A 17,864-nucleotide genomic window follows, 5' to 3' on the forward strand; every position below is an offset into this window, starting at 1 on the left:
TCCAAAAAATATGAAATAAATCGTGAAATAAAAGCTTAATAAATACTTTAAACGAAAACTATAGCGAACATGATCGGTCCAGTCGTTTTTGATTTGTTGCAAAAATCTTTTTTTTTCATAGTAAAAAGACGTACAAAGCGCTGCAAAGGTACTCTCTTATGCTTGTAATGTACAGTCGCCATCAGATATATCGGAGCGGCCAAGGCGCTCACAAATATCTGAACACGTCTGTATTGTCAAGGCGTTAGAGTGCGTATTCAGATATTTTTGAGCACCTTGGCTGCTCCGATATATCTGATGGCGACTGTACATGATACTTACTAATAGCCCCCGTTTGGCCTATTTTGACAGAATGGTTACTACGAAACCCTACACTATCAACAGGTGATTATTTTAATTAAATCAATGCAAATAAGACAAACTATATATAATTATAATTAATGTATAGTTTGTCTTATTTGCATTGATTGTTTTGTAAGGTGAGCGCGCTTGAGCCCTGGTGTGACTATTTCGAATGTTATTGTTTATCATAATTACCGATATACAGCTGCACTGTAGCTAGTGTAGCCACAGATGTTATCTCATGGGAAACAGCGCGGGAAAATATGCGCAGGCTTCTAGCCTTGCAGAAAATATTATTTAAACATATAAACATTCATATTAGCGTTCTTAAAAATAATGTTAGAGTCAAACCAAGAAAAGTCTGCAGAGATATTGACAGCACACGCAGTGCAGGTGTTATTTTAAACGTCAAACTTCTATGAAATTATGACGTATAAATAACACTGGCACTGCGTGTGCTATCAAAATCTCTGCAGACATTTCTTGGTTTAACTCTACTTGTTTGTACACAAAATACAGCAAATCCTCACAAGATTCTGAAGGTACCACGTCAAATACCTACGCATTATTACGAGAATAAATGTGTAAATAAAAGTTGCGGGGACATTGTAAAATGGCGTATTATGCGGAAACTCGTAGTATACATAATCATAATCTGTCATGTTTCCATTTAAGTATGTCCAGAGTGATTTAACCAATTAAAGAAAGAAAGAAATAAAGAAAGAAAGAAAGAAAGAAAATACATTTATTTCACGCCATAAGTACATAAAAAAGAAAGACATTGCAGACAAAAAAAAAAACTAGACATAACTCAAAACTCTAAAAACTCAAAAAAAACATTTGGACGCTAAAAAGGATCCCACTCATAATGCCGCGGCAAACGGTGGCGCTGGTTTTCTGTGGGGAAATTAATGGCGACACGTACTTACGCCAACGACACACAAATAAATTAACATTGACATAAAAACCATTAACTACTGTCTTTTTTTAATTTAGTTTGAGATGGTAAGAGTAGTATTTATTACGTACCTAGCGATTTTGCGTAAGGGGTGACAATTATTAGGGGTTTATCTCGTCAGAGGCCGCTGGTATTTTTTACGGGTTTTTATATTTTAAATTTACAGTTATTATATAAGTAATGTTTTTGAGTTTATGAAGAGTAGTTAATATTGGTAAAGTATTTGCTTGTTTTTCTATGCGATATTTCAATAAGTATCCTGGGTTAGTTAACTAGTTAAGTACATAATACTAGATATACACTCACCACCGATAGCGAGACCGTATCGATAACGATAAACGACGGATAAACGGATTAGTCGGGTTACGAAATACATAGAACTCGCATGTGGGCGGGATGGCGATAAGGGAACATGTGTTTAATAAATGCACCATCGAGTTTGCGGTTGGCGTTTAACAGAGGAGTTCGGTTGGTAAAAAGTTATTATGGCCCCAGTTATGAGCACAGACTGGCTGAAGGCTTCAGACTTGGCATTGGCATGAAGCTGATTTACTTTATGTTAACTATTTAAGTAAGTAAAAATGTTATTTTAAACTAGTTTTAGTATTTCGTAGTTTATATTAGGCTACCTTTTACTGGAAAATCACTGCACAACTTACTACCTGAGATTAATGGTAAACCTATGATGTGGTGTTTTTGAGATGATTAAGTTTATTTTAATTTTGAGTACTTAATTTTAATCATTCTAGAGACAATTAGACCAGGCTCTAGAAGAGTGTCGTATGCATAATTGTTAGACCGCAGCTTGACTTCTAATCCTTGTAGTAGGGCTCCTAGGCTTCAAGAAACCTGATGTTGCCAGGTTGAAAAGTGGTGCCGTTACCCCCCACCATTCCCCTGAAAATTCCCTATAAAATGTTCAGTCTTCGATTCTAATAGATTCAAAAAAAAACATCCACATTTTTGACTAAAATAAGCTGTAATAACGTACACCGTTACATATAGAATACTTTGACGGAGCTGGTTTAGACGGCCGAGGTTTAGCGAGGTCGTCAAGTAATAAGTTTGTGAAGCTGTTCATGCCAGATGCACAGGTCGAATATGGTGCCAATTGTAATGAGTACAAAGGTGTTATATATTGTGAATTATATTTACACATAATAAAGCACTCTAAAACACACACAAACACGTCATTTTAGAAATTCTATCATAATTTGCATAATACTTATCTTTAAAGCCGAGCTGGAACAACTTGTCAGTGGCTAAGTAAATATTGAAAAAAAAAATATTCTGTTTATTATACCTATGACATTATAAACTGCGGTCTAACAATTATGCATACGACACTCTTCTAGAGAGCCTTGTCTGAATGAGTATAAGTACAAAATACATAATTACCTAACGGAACTTTAATTTCGTATTTGTTGTTATTTATATTTAATTATCATTATTGTCTTATATTTTAAATGCCAGTTCTGAATAAATTGTTCTCGTAACCTAAGTATATTTCTTTGCGCCTATTTAAGACTTATGAGTATAATAGCATATGTACAGAATAAATATAGGTATAATTGGGTGCGTATTAGCTGCCGCTGTGCAGATACATATCTATGAACACCGGCCTTGTGGAGTGTCGGTTTATGCTATTGTTATCTACGTAATGCTTGGCAAAATCTTAGGACAGCTAAGAATATATATTTTTTATTTATTACATTTCCCAGCAGAACAGTAATCCAAAGCACTTTGAAACCAATAGACATTCCATACACATAGTACACAAATCAAAATTAACATATCGCAGAAGAAGGTCGTTTATTCATCGTCTCGCAGAACCTCAAGCATTCATAAGTTTCATAACACACGTCCAACCATCCACTCGCAAACACATCACAGTTTGGTGCAGATTCGAGGAGCGAGTTTAGCAGGTGCAAGGCTTGAACAAGCGGTGATTTACGGCGGGACACAGTTCGTACTGGTGGCAGCGCTAACAAATGGCGACAACGAGGTCGAAACAGAAATCAAGTCGGTGAGGGAACATATAGACGCAGCAACTTTACTGAGCTACTAGTTCGGGGCAGTCAGAATCCCCACGTAAAATTCTACTGGCTAAAGTACACAGTCTGTAATTTCGCCTCACCTCAAGTGAGTTAAAACCTTTATGTACCCTGCAAAAAATTTGTTGGGTATAAAAATGAGTAATATCCGAACATTTTTTTGTAGGGGAAGCGTAGAAAATATCAAGTGACTATAGGTTATGTTTAACGAAATGCCTTTTATTTAGATCGGTTTTACTAGTAAGAAGACCAGCAACAATGTTAGTGTCTGGACGGAAAAAGAAGTCGTAGTATGTGTTGGTTCCCATATATTCCACTTTTTTTTTCATCACAAATACTACAAATGAAAGTGACGCAGCAATACAAACAAAGCGATAACAAACCACGTAGATAATTGCAGGCGACACCTAAAAACAATACAAACTGATTTCAACCACAATCAATAATACATTGTGCAACATGGGGCGTAAGTTAAATATTGCAAACGAGAGTATAGTTCAATCGCGACGGCTTGCCGGAGCGGTTTATAGACTCGAGTTTGCAATATTTTAACAATTCCACATTTACTGAGCGAGTGTGATGAAAAAGTGTTTAACAACATTCCAATAGAAATAAGAGAAAACCCACAACCACTATTCCTTATAAAATGACATGAATGGCTTATGAACAAGCAATTTTAATCCGTTAAAGATTTGGCATGTAAACATTTGCAGTAACATGTTTTTATAATTTAATGACTGTTTTGTTATTTATTAATTTGCTATTTTATAGTTATAGCTAAATTAATTTAGTTTGTAGTTTTAGAATTAAGATATATTGCGTGTGCGTCTCGGCAGATTGTGATGGTCTTTTTGTATATACCTACTAACACCTTTTGTACTCACTTTCATGCAATACAAAAATATATATTACATAGTTACTATAATGGGTTAATTTGGTTTTCGATACATTATCAGTTTTCACAATTTTATTTTTCCCGAACTTTCAGACGAAAGGCAACGACTTCACGTGACCGGTTCTCATACGAACGGAGTCCTCATTTTCCTCTCTGGATATTAACGTAACTAGCCATAGCCTCTTCATATTATTTTTATCGATTTTTTTATCATTGTACATTGTAAGAAGTCAAAGCTTTTCAAAATTTGAATGGAATTTGTGTTTCGCTCCTGACTTTTATAATAACCAAAATTAAAAAAAAAAAAAAACGAAAGCATTGCTATGTATAATGTACAATACGTTGTGTAAACATATTTTCTGCAGGTACTATTAAATATCCAGACGACAGGAAAATGAAGAATACGTTTATGGAGAAGCGTTCGTCCAATTGGTTTAACGTGTAACGTGTATTACACACTTTCGATTTCGTGCTTTCGATGAATCATCATCATCATCATGTCAGCCGATAGACGTCCACTGCTGGACATAGGCCTCCCCCAAGGCTCGCCACTCCGACCGATCCTGTGCCGCTCGCAACCACCGAATTCCCGCGAACTTCTCTAGGTCGTCGCTCCATTTCGATGAATATTACCTAATAAATTATTTTATTTTTAGAGTTACATACCCAAAGGGTAACGGGGCCCTATTACTAATACTCCTCTGTCCGTCTGTCTATCCGTCTGTCTGTCACCAGGCTGTATCTCATGAACCGAGATAGCTAGAGCTAGACAGTTAAATTTTTTACACATGATGTATTTATGTTGCCGCTATAACAACAAATACTAAAAACATAATAGGATAAATATTTAAGTGGGGCTCCCATACAACAGGCGTGATTTTTTTCGCCGTACCTATTTTGCGTAATGGTACGGAACCCTTCGTGCGCGTGTCCGACTAGCACTTGGCCGGTTTTTGTAAAACACAAAATTCCGTTCTATTTCCACGCCGAAACCAAACAGACTACTTAACATCGCACGGTTAGCTTTTAAAATATTAATAATAAATTCTTTATTTCGAAGCACTGAGACTCCATAGATGTTAGTTAGTTATAAATGTACTTAAAAGCTACGTTAGATTACATACAAATATTTACATATAAATTTACACATTCTTGAATGGGGAGGCTAAGTGCTACATGTTTGATTTGTCCAATCCAGTAAGTAAGGATTGGCCAGTCATATTTTTTTTTTCAAGTACTAGCAATAATTTGGCAACGTGAAGGTGCCCAGTTATTACTGATTAAAATAGCAATTAAAAATAAAAGCGCGGTTACTGGTCGGTTTGGCGCATTGTGGTGGAACAATGCACTTATATTTTGTCAACACTTGCAGTAAGCGATTGTGAACATTGCCACATACCTGTCTGTTTTGGAAATTGTACGCGAATATGTTTAAACTTATCATTGTGGGGTTTAGCGCCAGATAGGCAATTATGTAGCACGAAGACATTGTAAACGTCCTTATCTTTATAAAACTTTATATATTATTTCCTATGCAAAAGCTGTCCATCGCAATTTAGCGCGGCAACGCAGCGAACGTGATGGGCACCTTTGCGTCGCCGTCGTGAGCAGCCGGGGGCGGGTTACAGTTGGCAGACCTATGTAACTCCGTATAAGATGAATACAGTCTAAGGAAAAAACGTGCCTCGGAAATCAAGAAAAAATGATTCTCGCATAGATGACGCTACCACCTTTGGCCTATTCTCGGCTAGATGGCGTTGACGGTTTCGTTTGTTATTTAACAATTTTAACACATATCAGTGAAAGAACATGGGGCAAAATCATATAAAAAATATAAATACAAATAAAAAAAATCATTTAATTTTTTGGTATTTTTATTCATTTAAATTTTTAGATTTAATCGTGTGTTGATAGATGGCAGTAAATTTACAGTGACTACAAAATTTACTATGACAGTAACCCTTTATCCTATATATTATCTTTGCAGTAGGTACATGTTTAGTTTAGATATATTATATTTAGGTTTAGTGATAAAATAAAACTATGAAAACGGATTATATCGCGTATATTGAATTTATAATACATCCCGCCGTTTCAGCGTTCGTGGTCAACGCGGGTGACTGAGGAAAAACTACAAAGTGCAAAAATACCCACATACAAAAATAATGAACCATCATAGACTATATGCAAAATCAGTTCATAAGGCATATACAATATTATACAACTATTTTCAAGTAAAGATAAAGATAAAAAAGATAAAAGTGATAAAGTTTAAATATGGTTTATATGTTATTTATTACAAAAGCTTTATTGGAATATTCATACATTTTGAATTATTCTCAAAATAATGTATGTGTCAAGTGCATATTATGATAACATTAAACGAATTCACGTTGTTTGTTATTGGGTTGCGTTGTTGCGGAAAAAAAGGGATGCAAAATGTGGGTATGCTCAATCAAAGTTACAAAACCAAAAAAGTGATTTTCGACCATTACAATAACGTATTTTTTTTTCAACACACTTGCTCAAAACGACGTTTTTATGCCACCGATTTTTGGCACATAATCCTAGATATAAAACACGCGTGCTTTTTCATTATCCGGCCCGACCGCCTGCCGCGGCCCGGCCGGCCCACCCGCGGCCGGGGCGAGGGGCGGCCGGCAGTGTGACAGCAGATTTTAGACTTTTACTGTTTTAACAATTACAATTTGATTAATATGGACGTTTCTCTTTTTTCCTCGCAAGTGTGTTGAAAAACGTCGTATGAAACGCGTGTGCATTGGTCATTACACACATCGGCTTTCTTATTGCGCGATGCGCACAATATCGCCTCGTGTGTAATGAGTAGTAATGACCAACTTAAATAGCACACTTGTATCACAATGCACTATTGCCCGTTATGTACAGATTTAACACTTGGCACTTATTGACAGTTAATTGTTTATTATCAAACGGATTTCCGTTACATTGCTGCTTGTTTAGAGTCAAACCAAGAAAATCCTGCAGAAATTTTGACAGCACACGCAGTGCAGGTGTTATTTTAAACGTCACACTTCTATGAAATTATGACGTATAAATAACACTGGCACTGCGTGTGCTATCAAAATTTCTGCAGACATTTCTTGGTTTAACTCTACTTGTTTGTACACAAAATACAGCAAATCCTCACAAGATTCTGAAGGTACCACGTCAAATACCTACGCATTATTACGAGAATAAATGTGTAAATAAAAGTTCTTCTTGGTCTAACTTTCGTATTAAATTAATTGGGTATCTAAATATTAATAATCATTTAGATGTCCTCTCAGTCATATTTAAATATTTTTTGATAATAAAGGACAATAATATATCACGTACCACGTACGCGTTTTTTCCATAATACATATTATCTTTAAATTAGCCTTAATACCTTTATAACTAAACGTTGTAGACATGTTTCACAGACGAACATTTGAAGCGCTATTCATGGTTATTTCGACCGTTATTCATAATCTTTCGGACATAAAGGTTAACACCAGATACTTGCTGTATATTTTTTAGCCCACTGTGAGACTTATCGTGCGTAACACACGCTCCATCTGACACCGTTGAAAGTCTCTTGGCTGATTTGTAACTTAAGCCACGCTAAACTGGGGAAATCTGATACACCGAGCCAAGAAAAAACAAGCCACACTCAGGGCATGCGGGCTCATTGTAGATATGTATTAAGATTTGTTTTTAGCTTTTTATCTGAGGAGGTTTTTAAACTAGAGCTGAAAAAGTGACAAAGAACTGTAAATTAATTTTTGTGACATACATATTGCTGACTGTACTTTTAATTTGCATGTCTATTAAAGCCATTCGCTGAGCCAGAAGGCGAAAAATCTCCGTATATGATCATATTTTTCTAAAGCGCCCTCCACACTCGTGCGCGAAACGCGGCGCGACGCCGCGTACTTAAGAGACGTTGATATTCGTAGACGTGGAAAAAATATATGTAGTTCTTGATTTTATTATCTTTATTTATTTTAAAATTTGATTCAGGCAACAAGGCCCATATTACATATACCTTATAGACTAACATACATATAAATTTCATAAACTTAAAAACTAAACACTTTAGAACTAATGTTGAAAGCTGCTGTAAATTATGTATAATACCTACAGTGGAACCTCGATAACTCGAACCTTAAGGCGAAATTCTCGTTCACACGAAATAAAATGCCATTCCCTTTCCTTCAAGCCCAAAACCCACATCGTTTTTTCAGTACAATTTGTACCTATAACTCGAAAAATGAAATTTAACCTCCATAACTCGAAATAATAGACGAATTGTTTACCTCCTCCTCCTCCTTTATCACCTCTATACTCTAAGAACAAATTAAATAATTTTCTATAAAAAAAAATTAATTTGTGTTTTTTCAAGTAGACACACTACTCTATTCTCTATTAGTTTGATTCCAGCTCTGGACACTGGAGGCTTTGGTCATTTTTTCCTTCGTATATGACATTTATTTTCAGATCACCTCTATATCTCGAAGTTGTTTACTAAAAAATCTCTGTAACTCGAAAAAAGGAATAAGACTGAACTTTACGTGTTTGTACCTTTTAATAGGAATTTTTCTCTTTAATACGAATTTTGCATGCGTTTTATCTCTGGACTCGAAGCCTCTTTAGGACGAACAAAAACCTATACGAACCTTCCTAAGTCTAATGCCCTCTACAAGACGAAATCTCGTTATCACGAACTTGTTGGCGTTTCCCTTAAGATTCGTGCTATCGTGTTCCATTGTTTGACGACCGGTCTGGCCTAGTCCTGCCTATGAAGCCGATGGTCCCGGGTTCGAATACGCATAAGAGCATTTATTTGTGCGATGAACACAGATATTTATTCCTGAGTCATGGATGTTTTCTATGTATATCAAGGAAAGGTGGGATGTATATAAGTATGTATTTATCTAGGGATATACATATGTATTTCGTCGCCTAGTACCCATCGTAGTCATAGACTCATAGTACAAGCTTTGTTTAGTTTGGGGCTAGGTCGATCTGTGTAAGGTTGTCCCCAAACAATTAACACAGCACACTTTTTTATTTGTATTTTTTGTTTTATTCGACTTAATAATACGTGAGTGACCCGTTTTAAAATAATGAAATATCCCCAAATATTTATTAATTAGAACACCATAGATGGTGCTGGCCGGGGTGCAGGCAGGCCGAAAAGGAGATGGCGGGACGACTTAGACGCATTTTATCCGGATTGGCGGGACACTACAAACGACAGGGTCGAGTGGAGGAAACGAGGGGAGGCCTTTGCCCAGCAGTGGGACACTAAATTAGGTTAGTAAAAAAAAAAATATTTAATTTAGTAAAGGTTCTCTTAGTTTCAAATTCTAATTCAAATTCAAAAATCTAATGAGAAAGTTGCAATTTATCCAGAAGAGTGGCTAACAAATACAGATAGTTTATTCATAACGCCAAGTTACATGTCATCAGGTACATATTCAATAGGTACATATTCAATTTAACTGTTACACTACTAAGTAACGTAGTAACTTTTAAATTGTGATTTTGAAAGATAAATATTTAAACGTTTTACCATCAACGGAGCGGCCAAGGTGCTCACAAATATCTGAACACGCCCCTATTGTCAGGGCGCTAGGTGCGCGTTCAGATATTTTTGAGCTTCTCAGCCGCTCCGATATATCTGATGGCGACTGTACTCGCGATTTGTGTTTCACTCGGGAGCAAAGATTGTTTAACCCTCGTGCCTTGTCGTGCGTTAAAAATTCAGATTGTTTATTTTAAAAAATACAATGTTTTTACGCTTCATACATTTAGGCAGGTACATAATTGCTGTTCAATTCTGGGATCTTTCGCTTGCCCGAGTATCGAGTATCGAGAGTTATTAGTACGAGGGATTTAACCCTTTTCTTGACATGGCATCCTACAAGATACAAAACTTTGTCCTCTTGTAAAACAACTAACTATTATTTTAGGATGATAACTAAAAGATACATACATATTTGTGATATAAATACCTATTTACTAATTAAATTGTTAAACTTGTATTTTAGATAGTTATTTTAGTACTTTAACTACGAAATTTGTGGAATGGTTACAGTACTTAGACAAAGCTTAATACAATAGCTTGCTGTTGAACACTTTTCTATTGACTTATGGAAGTACATTCAATAAAATATATGCATTTAACGTACGGGGAAATCATTTTAGCGTTTCTTGCTTGTGTACCAGTCAATCTACTTGCCCGGTTAGGGTAGAAACGCCTCCGAAGGCGGCGGCGAGCAGGAGCCGCAATGCTGCCTGTTTATAGACATAATTGGCTAGAAATCAGGAAATTACTTTTCACCTCAGCAGCTCGAACAAGTCACTCGCTGGAGTGAGGAGAGTGCGACTTACCTCACTCCAGGGAATGAAGAAAGTGCGACTTTTCTCACTCCAGGGAGTGAAACAAAGTAGCTTTTTAATTTAGTGAAGCCCTGAACTTTTACTTACAATTTTTTTTCTCTGTATTATTCTGTGTAATTCGAAATACATTTTAACCTTTAATAGGTATGTTCTCACTACTGAGGTGAAAAATTATGTGTGCAACACGAGAGCAAAGTTATTTTACATCTCGTGTTTTTGAGTCCCGAGAAAGCGAAAGATTCTATAATTGAATCACGAGCGAAGCTAGTTAAGTTAGAAATAAACACTCGCAAGAAAAACCAACTTTCCTCTCTTGTTGCACAAATAACTATAGTTGTACGCAGCTCGAACTACCGGCTAGAAAATCGGTAAGAAATATTTTGAGGCTAGGTGACTTTTTTTAAATAAAAACAATACAAAAGCCAGAAATGAGAGTCAGAGTGACACTACCTAAACGCTTTTCACTAAATGCTTGCAGCAGGCCTCTAACTTCACACCCGATTAAACTCAATCATATTTAGTGAAGCAACAAGCCAATTCGTTTGCGAAGTATTGCGTTTATAGTTGTCATACGTGCAATATACATAATTTTTTATTTGAAATTCTAATTTTTAAAATTAATAAAAATTTAACATTTTGGACTTAGTGGTCTTGTTTTTTTCCACATTATTTTAATATATTTCTAGTTTTCTAAGTTAACTAAGTTATTTTATGTACTTATATTCGGTATAATTATTCGATAGTCGACTTACAAATTGACAATTCGGCAGTATTCGGAATGTTTGTTAGAAAGGGACATTTTATCCCGGTATATTAATAGTTTGAATTAAATTCGTTGTAATTAGAAAAATATACCGGTTTAAAATGTATATTGACTTACGATTAACATAATGCTACTGTAAACAAATATCTAATTAGGCGCAATATCCGTCCGGACCAATGTTATTAATAATTACTCATACTTATACTTATGAATAAATAAATATTTTTCTGTGTTTCAGGAAGTGTGATACATGTTGTTCCTAGGTTAAGTGCACGACATAACAGTACATACATAAAAATGTTTAACAATAGTTATTTACGATACAAGTGCGGAAAAGAGGAAATTCGAAACGAGTGGCGATAAATTAAAACACGACCGATTACCTATTCGCACGTGTATCGTACAACGTTTTACAGTACATATGGCTATTTAAACTTTCGACATATGCACGAAAAGTGCTCTTTTACGCACTAGTGCGAGAAAGTAGCACAATATGTACTGTAAATAAGTAAACAAAAATACAAGAGATCCAAATATACGATTAGAGTACATCCTTGCCGTAAATCCCCAGCAATCCAGGTGTAGTAAAAAAAATACACCAATTACTACACAAAATCAACCCCTTAACATTTGGAACTTAGAGATGCCTCTTCCGCCACGCTGAATCAGACGGAAGCGAAATTGAGTTGAGTATAGTTGGTAAAAAACAGATACGCCACACATCCCGTACAATGTTGTTTGTATCGCTTGTCGAGTTCGAACAAGCATAAAGGACCAGAATAATAGCGCCCTCGACATCGCTTACTTACCACGGATCCTGAGACTAAAGTTTAACTGGATCTACTGAGGCGTTGGGATTGAATGCGCTTGGCAAGCAATGATAATACCCGCCCAAAGTGCTATTGAGCGTAAGTGGATGCACCCGCTGTGAGAAAAAGCAATACATCCTGAGTCTCTGAAACACTTCGGATGCAATTCGAAACTAATGTTTAGACCCTACTTCATTGTGACGTAACTACTTGTTTATTTAGGTATTTTGTAAGTATATTATTCGCTCTGTCTGCGGTAATTTTAGTCTTTCATATTTACAACTTGTTTTGATATTAAAAATGCACTCGATAGGGATCTTATCACAAATACACGTGTTATCTTTCTTTAAAATATAGACAGATCCAAGGGTGACCAAGATTGTGAAAACGAACATATGCCCCGTGGTACACCTTTTTCGCATAAAGTCAATGTATACATTACAGTAGAATAAGGAAAAATATTTGTTACAAAGACGTTTTCAAATGTAAACAATACTCGACCTACTGAACTTTACAAGCCCATGTTTATATTTTTATATGAGTCATTGTTTAGTATTTCAAGGTTTAATAGGAATGTGTCACTTTGTTACTCGTTCTTTGCGGTTTGATCCATGGAATGTTTTCTACATTTCATAAATAATTTGCGGTCACCAAGTCTTAAAAATAGATCCATTATTAAATGTAGAGTAGAGTACCGATTGAATAAACATTATAGTAGCAAAAGCTTTTGTGGGGCAATTTAAGAAGAAGGAAAACTGAATTTGTTAATTATTTTGAAGAAATGGGGTCATAGCAACCAAATTATATTTAAAATTTAAATATATAGTAATGTGTGATTTTATCACTAGATTATATTTGCGGTAAATAAAAAAAAAGTACTTAAAAGATTTCGGAAAATAAAACGTTATTAAAGAACGACATGGAATAACAAAGAATATATTGAAAGATTTTCGAAAAACTCTCGTATTTGCATACGTACTTCGCTCAGAAACAGTCAGAATTTAAGAAAGGAAGAACTTCACTCCTGCTCTACCGACCTGTACGAGTAAGATAAGTGTATTATGTGTACAGTCGCCATCATTATATCGGAGCGGCCGAGGTGCTCAAAAATATCTGAACACCCACCTAGCGCCTTGACCATAGAGGCGTGTTCAGATATTTGTGAGCACCTTAGCCGCTCCGATATATCTGATGGCGACTGTACAAACGCAAGGATAAAAAACGGCGAAAGAGCTTGACGCTTCTAGCTCAGAATAACTAATAGTACTCCTCTAGCTAGACGGTCTTCTCCACATGAACCTTACCTAACTAAATCCAATAACATTTGCTCAGATTGATCTTGGTCAGCGATCTTGAACTGACGATGCCTGTATTGAATCAGTTAGACATTTTAAGATTAAGGTTTTAGACAGTATAAAATATATTAAATCGTAAGACATCTTTGTTACACATAAGGTTATATTCAGATATATTTGGTCTCTTTGGTCGTCACCGTTTTTCTTCTCTTTTTTGTGAGATGTGTTTTAAGGGTCAATGACGTACAGCTTATAGGCAATAAATGGTTAGACGTACGCCGTTTTGCATTGGATTGATTCAAAAGGTACATAGCACGACACGTTAATTGAGTCAAGTAATCAACACGATAGGTACAAAGATATGTACAAATATCCCGCCTTATCACAACGGGGTAAGGTGCAACAGCGTGAACGGTACTCGTGGGACCGCCATTGTACAGTACCCACATTTTGGTACCGTTTTGTAATAATAATCCTTGGACGGTAATTCACACAGCACAAATGCCACAAATAAAGTGAGAAAATATTTATACGAGTCGACAAGGCTGATCAGGTAAAATCGTGACAATAGAAAGTACTGTTGATTTATTTTCTTATGTATTCCCTATAGAAAACTGTTTATTTTTAGGAGTATAAAAAAGAGAATATTGTTTATATTCCGTTTCCACCACTATTACGGTTGTGCCAAGTGCTTCTATTATTTACGTACACATAAGGAGTGGTTCGGAAAAAATGGTGAAGATGAAATCCAGTTAATTGGTATAACTTACTCGTATGACGATATTCCTAAAAGCATAATACAAATTGTAAAAATGGAAATTCAATTGTGCCATTGTGGAAAACGGCAAGTGAATATTGTCACATTGTGTTGTCCAAGAAGTTACAAAGTACATTGCAATAAAAATGAGAATACACAAACAATCTCTATGTTTCAATATGATTTTATTTTGATTTTATAGTATTTTATGTAGAGATTACTAAAAAAATAAACCCTTCCATACTTTGGTAATTACCAAGAAATTAAAAAATATACCAGATAATTCCCTGCTACTTTTTAACTGTACCACTCCTTATGTATGAATAAATATAATACTTCGGCATTTTTATACAAAAACATTCGTTCCACTTAGGTAATTTTCTAAGTAATAAAAACGTAAAAAGCAATACGATCGTGGAAACTATTTCGTACATAATATCACTGGGCCTCCAGTGTATACTAGATATCGCATCGCGGATTTTATTCAGTTTCCATTTCAGAATTTGACCAATAGAAATACTTCTTTCAGTTATTTTTTATTACGAGGTTCTATGAAATTTTTAATAGTTTTTATATTTAGTTAACTGATTTTTAGAGAGCCTAAACCTGTGTTTTAAATGGGTTAGCATAAAACGCTTTTAAATGCTGATAGTAATTAATAAATGGTGAAATAGTTATTTGTACAATAAGAGCGCAAAGCTCAAGATTCTAAATTATAGAATCTTTCGCTTGCACGGGACACAAAAGCGCACGAGATGTAATAACTTTGATAATAGAATCCAAGGATTTCGAACTTGTAGTATTAGGCCCCGTATGTTAAAATGACATTTGGATATAAAGGTCACTTGAATGTCATTTTGTCTCACTCAGTGAGCAAAATGCGATTTTGCTCACTGTTTTTAAGTAGCATAGTACCCTTGTTCGAACTGCTGAAGTTAAAAATATCTAATGTCCGGACATATATTTCTCCATAATGCCATTATCCAGGGGAATTACTCGTATTGTCTATTATCCTCTCAATATTCCTACGTCTTATGAGTTTTTATGTACATTAAATTGTAGAAATAAAATAAAATATATTCAACTTAAGGCCAAGTACATAGCAGCAACATCAGTTGGCTTTTATCACAACAATCGCATTTTTGTAACCATGATTTTTATTTTAAAATATTTCTGTGCTAAATTAAAACTGATATTCGTGCCTAAATCACTTATTTAAAAAAAAATAGTACCTAAGTAGTATCAAAATTAATAAAGCAATAAAACAAACGTGTTTTACAGGCGGTTGGCCAAAATTACAAGTTGGCGGATTGTGGATATTGTGATCTGAATTAAAGATGTTTATGAATGATCTATACTTGAAAATATCCGTTGTATAATATATTATATATTATGTACTTATGACAACGGCAAACGTCAACTGTCAAAACAACAAAAGTAAAGAACGCAGTTATGCGACAGAAAGAGATGTTTGCATAATGTGTTGCCTGTTGAAATTTAGTGGCGTTCTCAGGAAAGTCTCTTGTCGGTAAGCAGTCTTCAACAAGCAAATGACATTAACCGTTAAATAATAATAAAAACACAATTAATTCCGACTTTACGGCTCATTTCAAACGTAATGATGCTATAAATCTCTCGAAGATGCATAAGAACTGGATTTTGCATGAATAATGTATCTTCATTAAGTTTTATTTAATTTTCCATATACATTAGGCATCGCATCTTCCTGTCGATTAATTGGGCGGGGAAGAAATCAATTATTTACAACAGTTATTTCTTTCTTCGTCTTTGAAAATGCTGACAGACTAGTACAAACCTCTATGAATCAACCATACTACAATGCCCAAGCTATATTGTTTATTTTTTTCTTTACGAATAGTGTACGAGCGAGAGGTAGAGAAGAGAGACGACAGACGACGCACGGTTTTTGCTTATTCATAATAATCATAGTAAGGTTTGACAGGGTAGCCTTTGCCTTGCTTTCCGGGTTTGTCGTTAAAGAAGTACTGGCTGATTACGGCGTGACTAAAAGTATGGTTATGTGCGGCTGATATGTTATAAATTGAGTTATAATTTAAAACTTTAATAAGACTTTAGTCCCAAACAAAGAAAACCTAGTAGAAAACCACCGCGCTACTACATATCTCACCAACCATGTGTTAAGTGTTAGGTTTGCGCTGTATAACGGTAATCTTGAGAAAAGTAACAACAACTTGTCATCTGAAATGACACTTATTCGCCATGCAGATACGCTTAAACGACCTGTGCTGATGAGCTTAGCAAAGGCATGAGGATGGCTTGTATTAGGTGCTTAAGCGGAGAATTCGCTGATAGGTGTAGATTGAAAAGCAAAGAAAAACAAATTATAGATTTAAATTGCTACACCAATTAAGGTTTCCTTTACATTAAAATGCCTAACAATTGTTCTTAAATCAAAATTATTGGGTGTATCCTAGTTTTTACCCAGTTTAAAGTGTCCTTGTGTTGAAATTATAAGGTCATCTTGGTGTCGGCCTGTCCATCTGTGTCATCCCATCGTGGGTTCCTTCAACCGCTCAGAAGGCAGAATGAAAGTAGTGCAATTGTTTTGTAACCCGTCAGAAATAAAATTAATTGAAAAGGTTCAATTGAGTTAAATGAACTTAGATGTAGTACTTGAAGCTTTTCACCCGATTGTTGCTGAAATTATATATGTCGTTTTCTTTGGAATGCTGTACAGCCTAAACTTTTTTGTAGATAATGAGTTTACCTATTGATCTTGTATAAATATTGTAAAAACATTTGTGAAATGGGAAGAGAACTAAGGTAAGAATAAAGTATTTTTGAGAGCAGTTGGGACACTTATTGGGACGTTCGTATTTTTTTAACTTAAGTTTTTGTAGTACTTAACACAAACAGTCAAGATATATGTTGATAGGTACGAATAAATACGAAAAACAACCAGTTTTAAAACTAATAACTGTAAATTCTTCGAATACCTTAATGAATTTAAAACCTCTTAATAGGTACTATATGGATTGACTACTAATCGTGACTTTGTTTTCAACAGCCTTCGCAACAGACTTGAACTTAACACTAACATTTAAGAGTACTTAAATGAAAACTTTTGTCATACCTCTCTCCTGGAATTCAGCGATGCAACCGGAGAGAAGCAGCGTCCCCAGCAGCACGGTAAACGCACACACAGTCATTGTCACAGTCACAGGCACAAGCACACAGGCATGCTATACAGGCACAGTCATCGCGGTACACGCGCGCCCCGCACGGTGGCGTAGCTTCAATGCCGCTGCCTGCGCGCGCGCCGCGTGAGTTGTAGCGCCAGATGCGACACTGCCACATACTGCCTAAATGCAAAGATAGATATACCGTAATAGATGCATACAGTCTAAGGAAAAAACGTGCCTCGAAAATTACGAAAATTTGATTCTCGATCAGATGTCGCTACTACGTTTGGCCTACTCTCGCATAGAGGGCGTTGACGGTTTCGTTTGTTATTTAACAATTTTAACGGATATCAGTGAAAGAACATGGGTGGAAATAATAAAAATAATTAAAGCAAATAAAAAAAACATTTATCCATATT

At 35.5% G+C, this 17,864-nt stretch overlaps 1 protein-coding gene across 1 annotated transcript in view; it reads right to left on the reverse strand.

Annotated features, from left to right (window-relative positions):
* The window catches only part of LOC134754158 (epidermal growth factor receptor), a 148,989-nt gene extending 131,429 nt beyond the window's left edge, over nt 1–17,560 (reverse strand). The window contains exon 1 of the mRNA XM_063690279.1: nt 17,397–17,560. Within this exon, the coding sequence (XP_063546349.1) occupies nt 17,397–17,472 (76 nt within the window). The 5' untranslated portion in view covers nt 17,473–17,560. The remainder of the gene's footprint in view (nt 1–17,396) is intronic.
* Between the last annotated feature and the right edge of the window lie 304 nt (nt 17,561–17,864).

This window comes from Cydia strobilella, chromosome Z, assembly GCF_947568885.1.
Source record: "Cydia strobilella chromosome Z, ilCydStro3.1, whole genome shotgun sequence".
In the NCBI taxonomy this organism is placed as follows: domain Eukaryota; kingdom Metazoa; phylum Arthropoda; class Insecta; order Lepidoptera; family Tortricidae; genus Cydia; species Cydia strobilella.